A 17,363-nucleotide genomic window follows, 5' to 3' on the forward strand; every position below is an offset into this window, starting at 1 on the left:
ATCAGTACATTTTTTCATATAAGGATACTGGAAATGTATTTTTATCCATGGATAAAATGGATATTTATATTGCTTTCCTGCGTGTCTGTGAATAACTAGGTAACTTAATTTTGTTCAAACAATTTCAGATTCTGATTTTCAAGTGCCAAGTAGGAAAAGTCAATCACCAAAGTAAACAGATTCCCTTATATACAAACTAACTGGAGCTTAGCAGCTTAACTTACTGTCAGATACTTCTTGAGACAGTAACAGTTACTGAAGTTGGAAGAGCTCCCTGAAATTCACTTAACCCTATTCCAGACCTCAATCAAAACAAGGTCAACTACAGTAGGTTACTCAGGGACACATTTAGTCAGGCTTTGTGTATCTCTATGGACTGAATCTCCTTAGTCTTCCTGGGCAACAAGTTCTGGGCTTCCCAGAAAATAAAACAGAAAACAACAAAACAAAACAAAAAACCACCACAATTTAAGCATTAGAAAAAATATTTTTCTGTATTTCAATATCACAGAATCCTAGAATGTCAGGGATTGGAAGAAATCCTGGAACATCACCTAATCCAACTCCCTGCTGGTGCAGGAACACCTAGGTCAGGTCACACAGGAACATGTTCAGGAGGGTTTTGAATGTCTCCAGAGAAGGAGATCCCACAACCTCTCCAGGCAGCCTGTGCCAGTGTTCTGTTACCCTCATAGTGAAGAAGTTTTTTCTCATATTTGTGTGGAACCTCCTATGTTCCAGACTGCACCCACAGGCTCTTGTCCCATCACTGGATTTCAATGAGATGAGCCTGGCTCCATCTTCCTGACACTCACCCTTTACCTATTTATAAACATTAATGAGGTCACCCCCTCGTAGAATCACAGAATGGCCAAGGTTGGAAGGGACCTCAAGGATCATGAATCTCCAACCCCCTGCCACATGCAGGGCCACCAACCTCATTTAATGCTAGACCAGGCTGCCCAGGGCCCCATCCAACCTGGCCTTGAACACCTCCAGGGACGGGGCATCCACAACCTCTCTGGGCAGCCTGTTTTAGTACCTCACCTTACTCTCTCTGTAAAGAATTTCCTCCTGACATCCAACCTAAATCTCCCCTCCCTCAACTTAAAACCATCTTCCCTCATCCTGCAGTTATCTACCCTTTCAAGGAGTTGATTCCCTCCCCTCCATGGACTCCCTCATCTCCTCCAAGCTAAAGAGACCCAGCTCCCTCAGCCTTTCCTTCTAAGGGAGATGCTCCACTCCCTTAATAATCTCTGTGGTTCTGCACTGGACTCTCTCAAGCAGTTCCCTGTCCTTCTAGAACTGAGGGGTCCAGAACTGGACACAACACTCCAGATGCAATCTCGCTAGGGCAGAGTGGAGGGGAAGGAGAACCCCTCTCAACCTACTAGCTACACCACTTCAAATACACCCAAGGATGCCACTGACCTTCTAGGCCACAAGGGCACAGAGCTGGCTCATGGTCATCCTGCTGTCCATCAGGACCCCCAGCTCTCTTCCCCCTATGCTGCTCTCCACAGTTCAGTCCCCAACCTATATTGGTACGTGGGGTTGTTTTTGACCAGATGCAAGAATCAACACTTTTCCTTGCTGTATTTCATTAAATTTCCCTCTGCCCAATTCTCCTGCCTGTCCAGGACTAGATGGATGTCAGCACAGCTTTCTGGCCTGTCTGCACTTGTCCCAATTTTATGTCATCAGCAAATTTGCTGACAGTGCATTCTATTCCCTCATTTAAGTCATTAATGAATATACTGAATAGTACTGGTCCCAGTACCGACCCTTGGAAGACTCCACGAGACATTGGCCTCCAACTAAACTCAGTCCCATTGACCACAACTCTCTGGCTTCCTTCCTTCAGCTAGTTCACACTCCACCTCAACACCTGACTGTCCAGACCACAATATGTGCCTATTTCCTTAAGGTCCTTCACTGGCCACTGAGAAGAATCTGGCTCCACTCTTCTTATACTCCTTATTTACACTCTCCCATTAGAAACTTCTTAGAACATTCCTCAGCCTTCTCCTCTCCAGAATAAAGAAACCCCGCTCTCCCAGACTCTCCTTGTAAGACTGGTGCTCCAAGACACTTCATCAGCTTTGTGGCTCTTCAGTGGATGTATTCCAGTTAGGTCTGTTTCTCTCTTGTACTTGGAAGGCCCAGAACTGGACACCGGATTGGATTCCAGATCTGGCACCACCAGCACTGAGGAAAGGCAAAGAGTCACCTTCCTTGTCTGCTCACAACACTCTTCTCTAGAAAGAGCAGCTCAGCATACTGCTGTCCTTCTTGACTTCTTGACCTTGCAAGGGTGCATTGCTGGCTCATGTTTGCCCCGGGGTGCATCAGAACCATCAGCTCTTTTTCTGCCTCCTGGCCTTCCAGTCAATCAGCACTCTTGCTGTACTGGTCTGTGGAGCTATTCCTGCACAGCTGCAGGACTCAGCACAGCCCTCTGTTCAGCTCCAAGGAATGCCCATCAGTTCATTTTTTTTCTTTTTAAGTCTATTCATGTTTCTTCGAACAGCAGCACAGCCCTTTGACATACTATCAGCTCTTACCAGTTCAGTATTGTCTGCAGACTTGCTGAGTGTGTGTTCAGTCCCACTGGCTTGACCACTGATGACGTTCAACAGAACTGGCTCCAGTACTGTCACCTGGAGTATAAGGCCACTGACTGCTCTTTTTTCCAGTTAGACTAGCTGTTCTGAAGAGACTGTTTCTATTTCTGAGTGGTCATATCGGAAAAGTCTGTGATTTTTGTGGGTCCTTTCCAACCCAGCATATTCAATGACTCTATACAAGTAACCAAGAAATTACACATTGATGACTCATACTTTCATCAGGACAATGTGTGATGCCCCTCCATCAAAACATTTGTTGGCTCCAATTCAGAGAAATGGCACAACCATCTACTTACTTCCCTCAAATACTGTACTGTATATTTAAGTGAAAAGCAAGCACCAGCAGCCCAACAACAGACTACTTCTTCCAGGTATGATACAGATTTCTTTTTAATTCATTTTACTTCACTGGGAAATATACTAAATAAAAGAACAAAAACTGAATTATCAAGATGGTAGTACTGACACGTGAAGAAGATTTATTTTGTTGTGCTGGTAAGTTCAAAAAAGCATTAAAAAAATTCAAAATAACAAACCTGCTGGAGCTACGTGATCTTCTTGAAGAGCTATAGCTTCTTGGGGGAGTTCTGGATCTCTTATCTTTCTTCTTTTTATCATCTCTCTCTTTTTCTCGCTCCCTCTCCTTATCCCCATCTTTTTCCTTTTCTTTTTCTCTGTCTTTCTCTTTGTCCCCTCCTTTGTCCTTATCTCCCTCCCTATCCTTCATCTTCTCTCTATCTTTCTCCCCATCTTTGTCATCATCTCTTTCCTTGTTCTGATCTACATCTTCCCTGTCTTTTTCCTTCTCATCTTTCTCCTTTTCCCTTTCCTTGTCCCTGTCTCTATCCCTATCTTTGACTCTCTCTCGATCTTTGTTTCGATCTTTGTCTTTATCTCTGTCCTTATCCCTGTTTCTCTCTTTATCTCTCTCTCTTTCCCTTTCTTTGTCTCTATCCCGGTCTCTTTCCTTCTCCTTGTCTCGGTCTCTCTCCTTTTCTTTGGTCTTTTCTTTTTCCTTGACCTTTTCTTTGTCTCTTTTCTTGTCCCTGTGAAAAGCCAAACACAAATCCATTAACTCATCTTAGAATTTCCTAATAAAAACTACAACTAAGTCTTCAGCATACAGCAAATGCTCAAGAGAAACTATGTCTGTTGAAAAATAACTAATATGCAAAATTCTACTTTTCCACTCAAGTTTATCACAAGGGGAAAACTACATAGCTAGGAGATGTCTGGAAATTAGAAATCAAATTCATTTATACTGAGCAATGGTACTAAAGTTTCTTTACCTCATAATTCTTATCACACATAGACAGATATTCTACATTTTCTCAGGACTGAGACAAACACTACCATTTCTAAATCCATTTCTTGCTAAAATTGGATCCATAGCAGGGAGTGGAAATTAACCAGCCCCATATGAATATTGACAAAAACCTTAATTCTACAGTGCTCTCTCACATCAACATCCTGGAAATGCTTGCAAGTCCAACACCAGTAAATACAGAGAAACCAAAACCAGGGGTTAAATTTCACTGATTAAATTCCCTCAAAAGGCAAATGTAAGGTCAAAACTCAAGACAATTCAATCATCTGTAATGTAATCAGGAATTTGAAAACTATCTAACTGTAAGAAAATTTATATGACAGTAAAAATATAAGCGAGGGTAACAGATCAAGTCAACTTCTATAGAACAAGCAGAATTACACCTGTTCATAAAAAGAAAAAATTGTGAGAAAAACTTATGCGTGTGTTCTAGTAACTAAGTCAAATAAAAAAAACTGGTTAAATTATGGCTTTGACTAGAATACTACACTACCTTTTGGCAGAGGATTATTTGGAAGCGCAAGACTCCCAACCATCTCATCTAGTGGACATGCACATGAGCTGCCTCAAGGACATACGAAAATCAATAGTTGTTTAGACAAACAGGACAAAGCACATTATAAGAAGTTGATCAATAGCCCTTTTCACAACCACAGGAACCAGACTGAATTGCTGTTTTTTTTGGTATTGGCATCTAGCCCAGGATTTTGAAAGATTCCCAAAGAGACCCATTCAGACTGGAAAGACCGTAAGCATAGTCCTCACCTTTCTTCATTCCATCAAGACTCTAGACATGTATTTCCTCAACTCCTAATGCACAGCAGATTGTTTTATGTTCCGTACCTATCAGGTTCTGGCAAACACTTTTTTACATATCTCACAGAAACAATCTAAGTCCATAAAGACGAGACTGTGTGCTATTCCCACAATAGCAAGGGATCTCACAATGCCACCAGAAGCACCTTCCAGTTAGTTATTATACAGATTTAACTGGACTTGCTCCTTACAGTCAGTAGATATCGATATCTTAAAAAACTCTGTCAGACAAGTGCAAGAGAGAATCTAAAACATTTTGTCAGCTATCAACAAAACCTAACTATATAAAGTATTCCTAACTGTTCCCACCAAGGTCCAAAGATTCACAGTTCTCTTTTCCACAAAACTTCTCCTCTTAGTAAAAAAAATGAGTTAATGCCCTTAAATGAGTTGGGGCATTAAAGAGATGAAAGAAGATGAAAATTACCAAGTATTCTACTATGAAGCTACTTCCACATGCACTTCATAAATACTGTTTTGGAATTTCATAGGAAATCAGTGAATTTCCCAGTGACTGAAAAATGGAAAATATACCCCCCATTTTTAAAAACAGAAAAAAAAGAGAAAAAAAGAACTACAATGCTCTGCCTGGCAAGATTGTGAAGCAGATCCCCCTGGAAATCATACTAAAGCATATGGCAGAGACTATAGGGCATAGACAGCACAGCTTCACTAAGAGTAAATCACGCCCAATAAATTTGGTGTCCTTTTATAATGGAATTACAGCATTGTTGGAAGAGGGTAGAGAACTGATGTAATCAACCTTGACTTGTGCGAAGTACTTTATACTTTCCTGCATGACATTCTTCTCTCTAAAATGGAGAGACATGTATTTGACAGACCACTCAGTAGTTAAGGAATTGGCTAAACAGTCACATTCAGAGGGCTGCAGTCAATGGCTTGGGGTCGAAGTAGAGAGCAGTGATGTCTGGCATTCCTCCGGAGTCAGTGTCAGGATCAATACTGTTTAACACCTTTGTCAGTGACATGGACAGTGGGACTGAATGCAACCTGAAAGGCTTGAAGAGTAGGTCTCCGTGAATCTCATGAAGTTCAACAAGGCCAAGTGCAAGGTCCTGCATCTGGATTAGGACTATCCCAAACATGAATACAGGCTGGGTGGGTGCCCTGACAGACAAGTCCCGCAGAGAAGTACTGAGGGGCAGTCACGGACGAAAAACTGACATGGGTTGGCAATGTACTCTTGAAGCCCAAAAAGCCAATCATATTCTGAGCTACATCGGAAGTATGCCAGCAGCTGATTTTCCCATTCTGCTCTGCTCTTGAGACCCCACCTGGAATACTGCATTCCTGTGGAGGCTTCACCATACAAAAGACATGGAGCTGTTAAGAGTGGCTCCAGAAGAAAGTCTGCAAAACTCATCAGAGGGTTAGAGCATCTCTCTATGAAGACAGACTGAGTGAGCTGGGGTTGTTCAGCCTATAGAAAAGAAGGCCCTGGAGAAACCTTAGAGCAACCTTCCGATACTTAAAGAAGGTCCACAAGAAAGACGGGGAGAGATTCTTCATCAGGGATTGTTGTGACAGGACAAGGGCTAATGCTCTTAAACTAAAAGAGGGTAAATTTAGATTAGATATACCTTCTTTATTCAGAGGGTGCTAAGGCAGGGGAATAGGTTGCCCAGAGAAGATGTGGATGCAAATAGTGGAGGTCACAAGCACAGTCCCTCAGGGGTCAGTCCTGGGGCTGGTGCTCTTCAACATCTTCATCTGTGATAGATGATGGCACCCTCAGTGAGTTTGGATGACACCAAGCTGAGTGATGCAGTCAATACGCTGGGAGGAAGGGAAGCCATCCAGAGGGACCTGGACAGACTGGAGAAGTGGGCCCATGAAAACCTAATGACGGCCAAGTGCAAAAAAACTAGGGGAAGAACCCCTTGAGAGCAGCCCTGTGGAGAAGGACGTGGGGGTCCTGGTGGACAAGAAGCTGGACACGAGCCAGCAGTGTGCGCCTGCAGCCTGGAAGGCCAACTGTGTTCTGGGCTGCATTAAAAAAGGGGTGGCCAGCAGAGAGAGGGAGGTGATTGTCCCCCTCTACTCGGCTCTTGTGAGGCCCCATCTGGAATATTGCGTCCAGGCCTGGGGTCCCCAGTACAGGAAGGATGTGGAGCTCTTGGAGCGGGTCCAGAGGAGGGCCACACTAAGATGATCAGAGGGCTGGAGCACCTCTCCTATGAGAAAAGACTGAGGGAACCAGGCTTGTTTAGCTTGGAGAAGAAAATGCTCTGGAGAGACCTCATTGTGGCCTTCCAGAACTTGAAGGGAGTGTGTAACAGGAGGGGGAATAGCTGTTTACAAAGGTGGATAGTGATAGGACAAGGGTGAATGGTTTTAAACTGGGACAAGGGAGGTTTAGGTTAGATATTTGGAGGAAGTTTTTCACTCAGAGGGTGGTAACACACTGGAACAGGTTGCCCAAGGAGGCTGTGGATGCCCCATCTCTGGAAGCATTGAAGGCCAGGTTGGATGTGGCTCTGGGCAACCTGGGCTGATGGTTGGTAACCTTGCACGTGGCAGGGGGCTGGAACGAGATGATCATTGTGGTCCTTTTCAACCCAGGCCATTCTATGATTCTATGAGCCATCTCTGGGAGTGTTCAAGGTCAGGCTGTACAGGGCTTTGGGCAACCTCATCTACTGGAAGGTGTCCTTTCCCAAGGCAGCGGGGTTGGAACTATATTATTTTTAAAGGTCCTTTCCAACACAAGCCATTTTGTAATTTTACATAGGTACAAACATGGAAACAAGACTTCCGTACAGAAGTTTAGGTAATTCAATATAAAAATCTATGTTCTGTTCTTCTGCCTCGCAGACAAAGCCTAGGGACAGGATAAAGCATTTACACTCCATGCTTTACCATCACCTAAAACATTTATTAGATTTTTTCAAAAACCTCATACTATTAGCTAAGAACACTATCATTTCTTAGGAATGGAAACTCACCGAGAACGAGACCGACTTCTTGATTTTCTCCTTTCCCTAGATCTAGATCGTTTTTTCAGGGGACTTCTGGATCTGCGCCTGTCCTTGTGTCTTGAGAGCGATCTGTTGCCAGACCGACTTCTATATGAACAAGATCAAAAAGAATACTTTAATATTGAAACTTCATAAAAATTAGATCAATCGAAACAGGAGAAAAGATATAAAAATCTGGCCTCACTAAGAAAAATTACATAGGGTGGCATTTCAGTAATTCCGTGCCTAACACTTTTACAAATAAGCTTACTTAAAATTTAAACTGGTGCAACTGCTCTCTTTTGAGATTCATCATTTAAGTATTACATTTTATGAGTATTCTGGAAAAATCATAGTGGGATAACTTTTCTTAGAAAACTGAAGTATATACGATCTAAGAACAGCTTGTAAAAACAGTTTTTTTCTTCCTCATTTATTGCAGTTTTGGTCACTTGGTTGGTTCTCCAAATGAAAAACAAAACCTATCATCTGTGGTTCAGAATTTAGAAAAGTTATCACCTCAGATGGGAGGATTTGTGAGCATAGATTTAACAACTGTCAAGATACAGAATGCAAATTTACTTCATGATGAAAAATGATGAAAAAAAGGAATGAAAATAATGTGCAGAAGCTCCAACAGAAATCCAACTGAAGTCTTCTGACAAAAAATATTTAGATCACTCCAAAAGTAATGCCTCCTATTTATTCCACATAAACTATAACCAACACAAAGAGCACAATAACACTACTGGGTACAGCAAATTCTCAGTTACATAATACTGCTTTTCAACACAGTCAATACCATTAGCTATGCATTCTTAAGAGCGATGAACAAAAGCTTCCATCCTGCAATCCTCAAAATCTGCAAGGCTGTCTGAACTGTCTTTCACATCTCTGTCAGCCCTGCTGAAATATACTACCTAAGACCTCACTGTACTCACATCCACTGTTTGGTCTCCATAAACATTCAGCAAGCACCAATTTTTTCCTGCATGGAGAAATTCAATGACAAAGCTTTGCTTTGTACACATTTCTTTATCAGACACCATTTTGTCAGACTGTCCCCCTACTGCATCTGTCACATGGCAAAAAAACGCAATGGGATATTGGTGGGAAGCTCCAACCTCTACTGACATACCACCAACATTCAGCTTAGATGTTGCAGGCCAACATAATAGAATAAGAGTCATTACTTTTGGAGCAGTCCTGATGTACAGTATAGTCTCAGATTTGATAATGAAAACAGCACTTCTAAAAATTACTATACTCTGTTTTCCCCAGTATTCACCATTTTTGGAAGATCGTACTCCTAGGAAAATTAAAATAAAAAGGTGAATTTAAATATTACATTACATTACAAACAACACATTAGTTGAATACTTTGCCTGAAAGGTTCATGTACAACAAAGTTCAACTTACCAAAGACAGAAAAGCCATGTATATTACTCAATAAATCCTGAAGAACAGGAAGACAGAAAAAAATAACAGTTCTACCTGTCTTCTGCAGCTCAAGACATATAGAATAAGGATATACCAAGAGGAAAGGAAAGGCAACCCTTTTTTAGCTACTGCTTTGCTCCACACATCAGTGTAGTGTAGAAACTAACTTCACGGCAAATTAATTACAACTTCGCCAAAATAAGCTCCTAAATAAAATTTGTACCATAAAGATGAAAGAGATATATGGAGATTACTAAAAGCTGAAACAGGACAATGGTAAGGATATTTTATTCTTAGGGATGCATTTGCTTTAGTAGATCAGTCTGGCTCTTTTTGCAGCATGTAATTAAAATTGTTGGTAACAGACGCAAATTATATTTTTAAAAAGTGGTATCAACAGATATTTGAAAGCACAGATTTCTTAAAGTGAGGAATGCAAATTTATTTTCTAAAACAATTTAATTTGTGTTGTTACAAAACAGTGCAGACATTGCTGGAATGTTACACTAACACAGCTTTTCAGTCATATCCCATATACAGAAACAGCAGAGCAACAGAAACAGCATGCAATAAGGAAATGACCAAATGACTATTCTTGCATTAAAAAGGTGCCCAATGGTCTGTTGTCAACAGATAATGTAGTGTTTTGTCCCTCTATTATAAAACCAAAACCTGCACTTAGACCATATTTCACTGGGAGTACAACACATGTAGTGTGCAGTTCTACTCAAGCTTTTCTTTATATATTGTGTTCTCCCATTAGAACACAATGTGAGAAAAGATGCAACAAAGTTGTTTCTGCAACACGGACAACTTACCTTTCTAAAGTGTAAACTATCTAATAAATTTTGAGTGTCTTTTTTTGACACCAAACATATCCAAATACCTTTAGATTGATTACATAAATGCTCAGAAGTCACTGAAAAAATACAAACCATTTTCAGGACATATCTGTAAGCATCACATATCAATACTGCCTCATTCACAGGAAATAAATTTATGGACTAATTTTAACAGTGATCTAGTTGCTTCATTTCCTCCTACACTCCAAAGTCTGTTTCAGAAGTTAATAAATTTAGCAAAGCAAACGAACTGAAGAAAGCAAAACTGTCCCTTGAGCCTTTTTCTCTTGGTTTCTAAAAAATTTAACCACATTTACGTTACAGTAAACAGAAATACTGGTTCTATTAATTCCGTGTTTGGAAGTTCAAGACAGCAAGGGAGCTGTGTACTAGCAAAACCAGTCAACTTATCAGTTTAGAGTGTTAACAGTAAAAAATGTTCTGGCCATATAATGCAAAATAACTGTTAGTTTTTAAAACATTGAGGTCATAGAATGAAATATGCTACATACCATTAATGTGTCTATATAAAGCATCTAGTGTGTTTTTACTGAACGTAATCTTGAAAACACTAGAGCAAAAGAGTATCTGTTCAGAGACAAAGATTCCAGTTATTCTGATCTGACCAATATAAGCTATTCATGTATTCCATAGCAATACTTACTTAAAAAATAATTTCAGTACTGAAGAAAAACAGTATGATCTCTTATTATGAAAGAAAAAAAAAAACCTACCTGTGTTTTGAATGTGATCTTTTCCTTCTAGATCGGGATTTTGAGCTAGACCTGGATTCTGAACGAGAATGGGAACGAGATCGACCGCCTTTTCTTTCACTGCTCTTTCCAGACTCTGAGAGGAAAAAACCACTTTGCAGTGTAAGCTCAGAACATTTAAAGATCCCAGTTAACAATCTGGCACAAGTGGAATGTACCACATATAGTACAAGGGGCCTACTCTTTGCACATCTTCCTTCTTTGCAAATAGCCTTCAGAAACATCCAAGAAAGTCATTGCATATACTCGTTGAGTGCAGCCATCCTGCAGCAGTACACATAAACCAGATAATTATAAACAGCTAGCACTATTAGGAAAGGGATTTATGTTGCTGCCACAATGCACAAGATTACAACATGTTTGCCTCTTGGTATATTATTTATGTAACTATTCAGAAAAAAAAGATAATAACCTGAGAAGAATAGAGTAAATTAGAATACAGGGCATAATTTTGAAAACAAGCATAAAATATAAATTATAATACTTCTGGTCTATCATACATTTACACCACTGTATAAATATTCAAATTATAAACAAGGAGAGGAAAGGATGGAGAGAAAAGGTTGAAAAGTTTGATCCAAAGGCCAGGAAGCCACCAGTGACCTCAGCAGACCTTGGTTTGGACTCTTTTTAAAAGATTATTGTTCTGCCGCTTCACACTGAGGAAATGTTAGAGCTATTTTTATTCCAATGCCAAAAATGAGAAAAAACTCAACTCTCTCCAAAAACTCAAGACTCCCCATAATCACTGAAGTCTGAGTTTGTTAATAAAATGACAAAATCTCACTGATCTAGAGAAGAAGGATGATCTCAAGAAGGTCAACAAAATCAGATTGTTTTATACTGTGATTTAGAAATCAGAACAAGTCTGCAAAAATCAACACTGAATAGCACCATCTAGCCTCTCAACCCATGAGAGGTCTTCCTCCTAGACCAGCCATTTCAGTGTTAACAGGGACCAGGCAACCAATATGGATGAAAAAGAGTCCATAACAACACACTGTTTTATCCCAAATTCATTTTCTGATCCTATTTGCTTGATAGATGCTCAGTCTTGAGCCACCATGACAAACAACACAGCAACAAAGACAAAAGTAATCTGCTATAGATTAAGAAAGCATAATATGGGTGTTTCGGCCTGAATGCTAGCTCTGATCATGAAACCATGGCACTAATATGTGCTAAAGAATGAAACAAAGCATAAAGCAATTTCATGGTAAATGTTTCTATGTACTTTCAACTTAAAGAAGCATCAACATTCAATGCATTTGCATTATCCTCCTGTTTTTGAAAATGCTCAATAAGCATGTATGTGAAGACAATACTTTTCAAAATAAAATAGCCAACTTCCACTGCTCTGTTACATGAAGGCAATTGTGATTTTTTTCATTTCTTCCTACACACGTTATTCAGCTACAAGTAACCTTTTCCTGAGTCTGAAAGTGCTCTTAATAGCATGTACCAAGGTGTACAAAGAACATGTCTGTCAGGTACTAAATGTAATATACCCACCTGGCTCAATAGCAGCAGATATGAAAGACTGAGCTTCCCTTACTCTCTTCATCACTTCTTCCAGCTCCTTAGCAGCAGCCTGCGGTGTCATTTCAGGAGGCTTCACTATTGCATTATTGGAGTGATTTATTCTAAATTAAGGAAAAATAAAACATTTATTTCACAAATACTTGAAAAAGAAAATGAAAAATAAGAAAGGAAAGCACCTCCAATTCCATGTCTGACTAAAAATTTCGAAGTTAGTAAACTACATATTTTTCATAATGCTCATCTGCTGCCTAAATACCTGAAATGTGTGCCTTTTATTCCTTTCAAATATTTTAAATAAATGAGGTACAGCATTTCTGTGCCATTCTGAATAAATAAAGGTTCAAGTCTAGGAATCTACCTTTCTATTTTAGATTAAATTTTAAACTTAACACTCATTACAGAGTCATCCATATATGATGACTCTGATCAGCTGATCAGTTGTTGTGGTTTAGAAAGAGTCAAAGAACACAGCTGAAGTAAAATATATAATGAAAAGCTTTATCAGCACCAACAACCTTGCAGATTCTCTTCTTGTTAAAGCATTCACTACCTCAAGATTAAATTAAACATATTTTACTCTCTGCTAATCACATTCTTCTTAGAGGAAGTTATATCCAATTTTGAAATTGGAGTTTATAAAACTGTTCTAGCTTGCAACAATAGATCCTTATATTGATAACATATGCATTACTGTATTTTCCTGCAGATCAGAGTCATAACTATATAAGAATACTGAGAAATCTCTCATTCAATAAGCATATGGATAATTAATTTCTTACTTTAGCGGCCTGTCTCCAAACATAACTCCATTAAAGGCAAGAGCTCGAGGTACAGAATTTTGGTCTGCAAATTCCACAAAAGCAAATCGTGTTGGTTGAGTCTCATCACCTGCCATTCGCACAAATTTGACTTCTCCAACTTGTTTAAAGAATTCAAGCAGCTGATCAGCTGTTGTGGTCTAGAAAGAGTCAAAGAGCACAGCTGAAGTAAAACATATAATGAAAAGTGATTATACAACGTATTAGGTAATAAAAAAAAATCTCTGCGTTTTGGTAAAACATCTTCCCGTGGTTTCACAGGTGACACAAATTTGGGTATTTTACATTTTTTTTTTTAAGATAGACTTTTTTTTTCCTTTAATCTAAAGAAAATACTACAAGTTAAAATACTGCAACCAAAAGACCTATATTTAGGCTATAAATAAACCTGCACAGGATTCTCTCTGATATAGAATTTACTTATACACGTATGTCCAAGCTATTTCTGCTACTACGACTTTTAATCAATTAAAAAAAAACAACAATATCATGACACTTAGTTTTTATCTGTTTTTCTTCCAGCTTACAACTCATTTGATTTTACTGCAATCAACTGAACTTTTACACTCTAATAGCTACTTCAAATAAAATCCCCAAATACTACTACTACCATTCATCAAAGCAATTGCTTTTTGATCAATATCTACTGAAAATAAATATTTCAGACACCGAGCTTTTGTATCACAGAAATGTGAAGATTCTCAGGCTGATTTTGCAAGTTCCACTGGGAGAAATCATTAACCTTCTACTGTAGCTCAGATGAATACCTTTTTACTGTACTTAAGATCTGCACAGCCTTATGTTGAAGGACAGCTATTATGATCTCACATCTTCTAGGGTATTATTCAGCTAATACAACACAGTTGATCAACACATACAATCTTATGTATGGATCCTCAATTCTGCTGCACTGTGATTTTTCCGGTACCCTGCTAGAGTGACTTCCACAATCTGGTCTGACCTGGTTGGTGCAGGAGCACTCAAAATTAGAAATATCACTTGTAACCAAAACCAGCATAATTGGTTTCTTTGTTTAAACTGACATCATCTAACAAGAGCTCCTGTGATTATAATTCACAAATAACAATTCTTATCTTCCATTAGTATTTTTCCCATACCAGGAAAAAAAAAAAAAAGCTACCTGTGAATTCAAATTTCCAACATATACTGTTCTCCTGATTTCATCAATTTTGGATGGGTCCACATTCCCCATTATTGGTGGCTGGGGTATTTCTCCCAGTGCAGTAATGTTAGGGTCCAATGCTGCTGCTGGTATTGCTCCCAAAGTGCCAAGTGAAACACCAAGCTGGAAGAGACAGAGAGAATATGGCACAGTCCTTTATTTCCAAAACACTATTTACCCTTAAGCAAAACAATAAAAATATATCTGCAGCCTTCTGGGAATGGCTTCATTTTCCCTGCTATATGCACAACATTTTTTTTTTTCATGTTATAAAATAATCATCGCTATGACAGTAAGAGGCAGTGTACATAGCTTTTCCTCACTTACGGAGTGACCCATAAAATAGGCCGAAAAGAATAAGAAAAACTTTTAATATATATTTCTATTTTATTTTTATATGTTTTAAATATCAAACATACTTTACAAAAGTTTTAACATGAGTTAAATACTTTCCTTTTCAAATGTATCAGCTGACAATGTTATGCCACAGAGTAGAAAGAAGCACAAATCAGCACGAATGATCTAATTTACAAAGTCTTCTGTATCATGAGCTGTTTCACAGAACTAACTATATTGTACTAGCATATAAAAACAATTTCAAGACTCAGTAAGCGCCATTTACCACAGCTTGCTACTGTCTAGAACACAAAATTTAAATAGAAATGGAATACTGATTAGTAATACCCTCACTTTTAAAAAAACATCTCTTCAAAGCAGCTAGTCTAGCTGTAAAAAACAATCAGTGGTGTTCTATGTTCCCGTTGACCATCCTGAACGATTTTTTGAACTTCAGCGGTGGCCTATCTGGTGGGACTGCACACACTGTCAGCAAGTCCGCAGACAATACAGAACTAGGAAGCCGTGTCAGTACACCAAAGGGCTATGCACATGGGCAGGAATAGCTCCACAGACCAGTACAGCAAGAGTGCTGATTGACTGGAAGGCCAGGAGGCAGAAAAAGAGCTGATGGTTCTGATGCACCCCGGGGCAAACATGAGCCAGCAATGCACCCTTGCAAGGTCAAGAAGTCAAGAAGGACAGCAGTATGCTGAGCTGCTCTTTCTAGAGAAGAGTGTTGTGAGCAGACAAGGAAGGTGACTCTTTGCCTTTCCTCAGTGCTGGTGGTGCCAGATCTGGAATCCAATCCGGTGTCCAGTTCTGGGCCTTCCAAGTACAAGAGAGAAACAGACCTAACTGGAATACATCCACTGAAGAGCCACAAAGCTGATGAAGTGTCTTGGAGCACCAGTCTTACAAGGAGAGTCTGGGAGAGCGGGGTTTCTTTATTCTGGAGAGGAGAAGGCTGAGGAATGTTCTAAGAAGTTTCTAGTGGGAGAGTGTAAACGAAGAGTCTAAGAAGAGTGGAGCCAGATTCTTCCTGGTAGCCAGTGAAGGAGGTACAGAAAATGGAAAAGCAGTGTTCACCTTGTTTACATGATTAATTCTGAAGTATTACATCTGTAATCCTGAGTTCACTCAAGAAATTTACAGATGATCCAAATGCAGTGCACGATTTATAGCTTTAGCTAAGTAAACTATCTCTTTGCCTTAAAAGTCTTATACTGCCAAGCAGGAACACCTTCAAACTAGAAGGATTACCAGTGGTAAGCAAGAACTCTCTAGAGAAACGTGCTCTCAGCACACAAAATAACTGTAATCGAGAGCAATATTTTATAAGTTTCTCTCCTGTAATTACAACAAAAGCTAATTTCCCTGGCAGAAATGCTGGTGCTGAGTTTTTACATAAAACACTATACCTTACACTCTAAACTTTACTCATAGGTAATGTATAAACATGCTACGTAGGTAATGCAGAAACACAGTAATGCATAAGCAGAACAAACATGAAAGAAGTATTTCAAAGTTTAAGATAACTGATACAGCTACCTGCTGTTATCCTTCCAGTCTTCCAATGACAGCTTCGTCATCAGTTTAAACTTACCCAGTTTCCCTTAGACAAGGAAAGGGGCAATCCTGATTTTTTTTTTTTAACTACAGACTTGTTAAAATTTGTAAACCAGAAAGACAAATAGAGCTGTTCTGAAAAAACAATTGTATTCTACACCCCTCACCAACCTGAAAAAAAGCCATGTCAGATCAGACTTCTTCAGGTAATAGACCATATGAACACTAGCATAATATAAAAGAGTGGAAATGCAATGCCAGTAGTACCTCTTTGGGCTGCAGCACAGATTTAGACAAGCTTCAGGCAAAATAGGCAACTCAAAACTGTAGTTAACTGAATGAATGAGCCCCTCAAACAGCTGGCTGGAGAAAAAACCAAAGGAACAAGACCTGAGGCTTTTCCCTCGGAATCCCAATCCAAAGCAGCAGTGTTTCACACACTTTGGTAAGCTCAGTACAGTGTGTCAGGCTGATATGGGTCAAACAAACTTACTATGTTACTATGTATGAGGCCACCCTCATTCCTTTAGTGAATTTGTCATGCTTCACAAGAGGTACAATAGGTGCCAGAAAGACAAAGAATGACACAGATAAAGCGGAATGTACAGTCAAAAGCAAGAAGATTAGTATCAGATTACTAGTTCAGAGGCTGTAAGTTGTCAGATGAGCTATCTTTGCCTGGAAAAATCACAACCTTCCCTTTGCTGAACAGTTACTTCCTAGAGAATGAAGACAATATGGCTCTTGTTTTTACTGTTTTAAGTGAAGTTATAAAAAATTACTAAGAAAACACTACTAAACTGGTCTGTTGAGTTCTCGATTTATATTTTATTTCTTAAACAAAAAGAAGCTGCTTTTCTAACAGGTGAAATTTGTGTTAGAAATTCTCAGCAAGACTTGTTTGCTTTTTTACTATTATGTAACAAAAGACAAAACCACTGCTTGCTGAAATAATCCTTTTATTATTGAACCGAAATTGTCAGACAACTGGTCTTTCTCTTTGATAGTCTAGTATTCACCAATCATTTATTCAAGATGTATATAAAAAAGTCAATTTACCTTAGAGGGTTAGTTTAGAAACAAATGTATCCAAATCCCAATAGTAATTA

The 17,363-nt window shown here is 39.2% G+C and overlaps 1 protein-coding gene across 4 annotated transcripts in view; it reads right to left on the reverse strand.

The window, feature by feature from the left end:
- The window catches only part of SREK1 (splicing regulatory glutamic acid and lysine rich protein 1), a 42,427-nt gene that overhangs the window by 5,905 nt on the left and 19,159 nt on the right, over window positions 1–17,363 (reverse strand). For all 4 annotated transcript variants that reach the window (XM_090131183.1, XM_090131186.1, XM_090131185.1 and 1 more), the window contains 6 exons: window positions 14,308–14,472; window positions 13,128–13,306; window positions 12,319–12,449; window positions 10,768–10,882; window positions 7,740–7,859; window positions 3,167–3,676 (listed from right to left, as the gene is read on the reverse strand). In XM_090131183.1, the coding sequence (XP_089987309.1) occupies window positions 3,167–3,676; window positions 7,740–7,859; window positions 10,768–10,882; window positions 12,319–12,449; window positions 13,128–13,306; window positions 14,308–14,472 (1,220 nt within the window). The remainder of the gene's footprint in view (window positions 1–3,166; window positions 3,677–7,739; window positions 7,860–10,767; window positions 10,883–12,318; window positions 12,450–13,127; window positions 13,307–14,307; window positions 14,473–17,363) is intronic.

The sequence above is a fragment of the Phasianus colchicus genome, chromosome Z (genome assembly GCF_987193195.1).
Source record: "Phasianus colchicus chromosome Z, bPhaCol1.hap1.1, whole genome shotgun sequence".
Taxonomy (NCBI): domain Eukaryota; kingdom Metazoa; phylum Chordata; class Aves; order Galliformes; family Phasianidae; genus Phasianus; species Phasianus colchicus.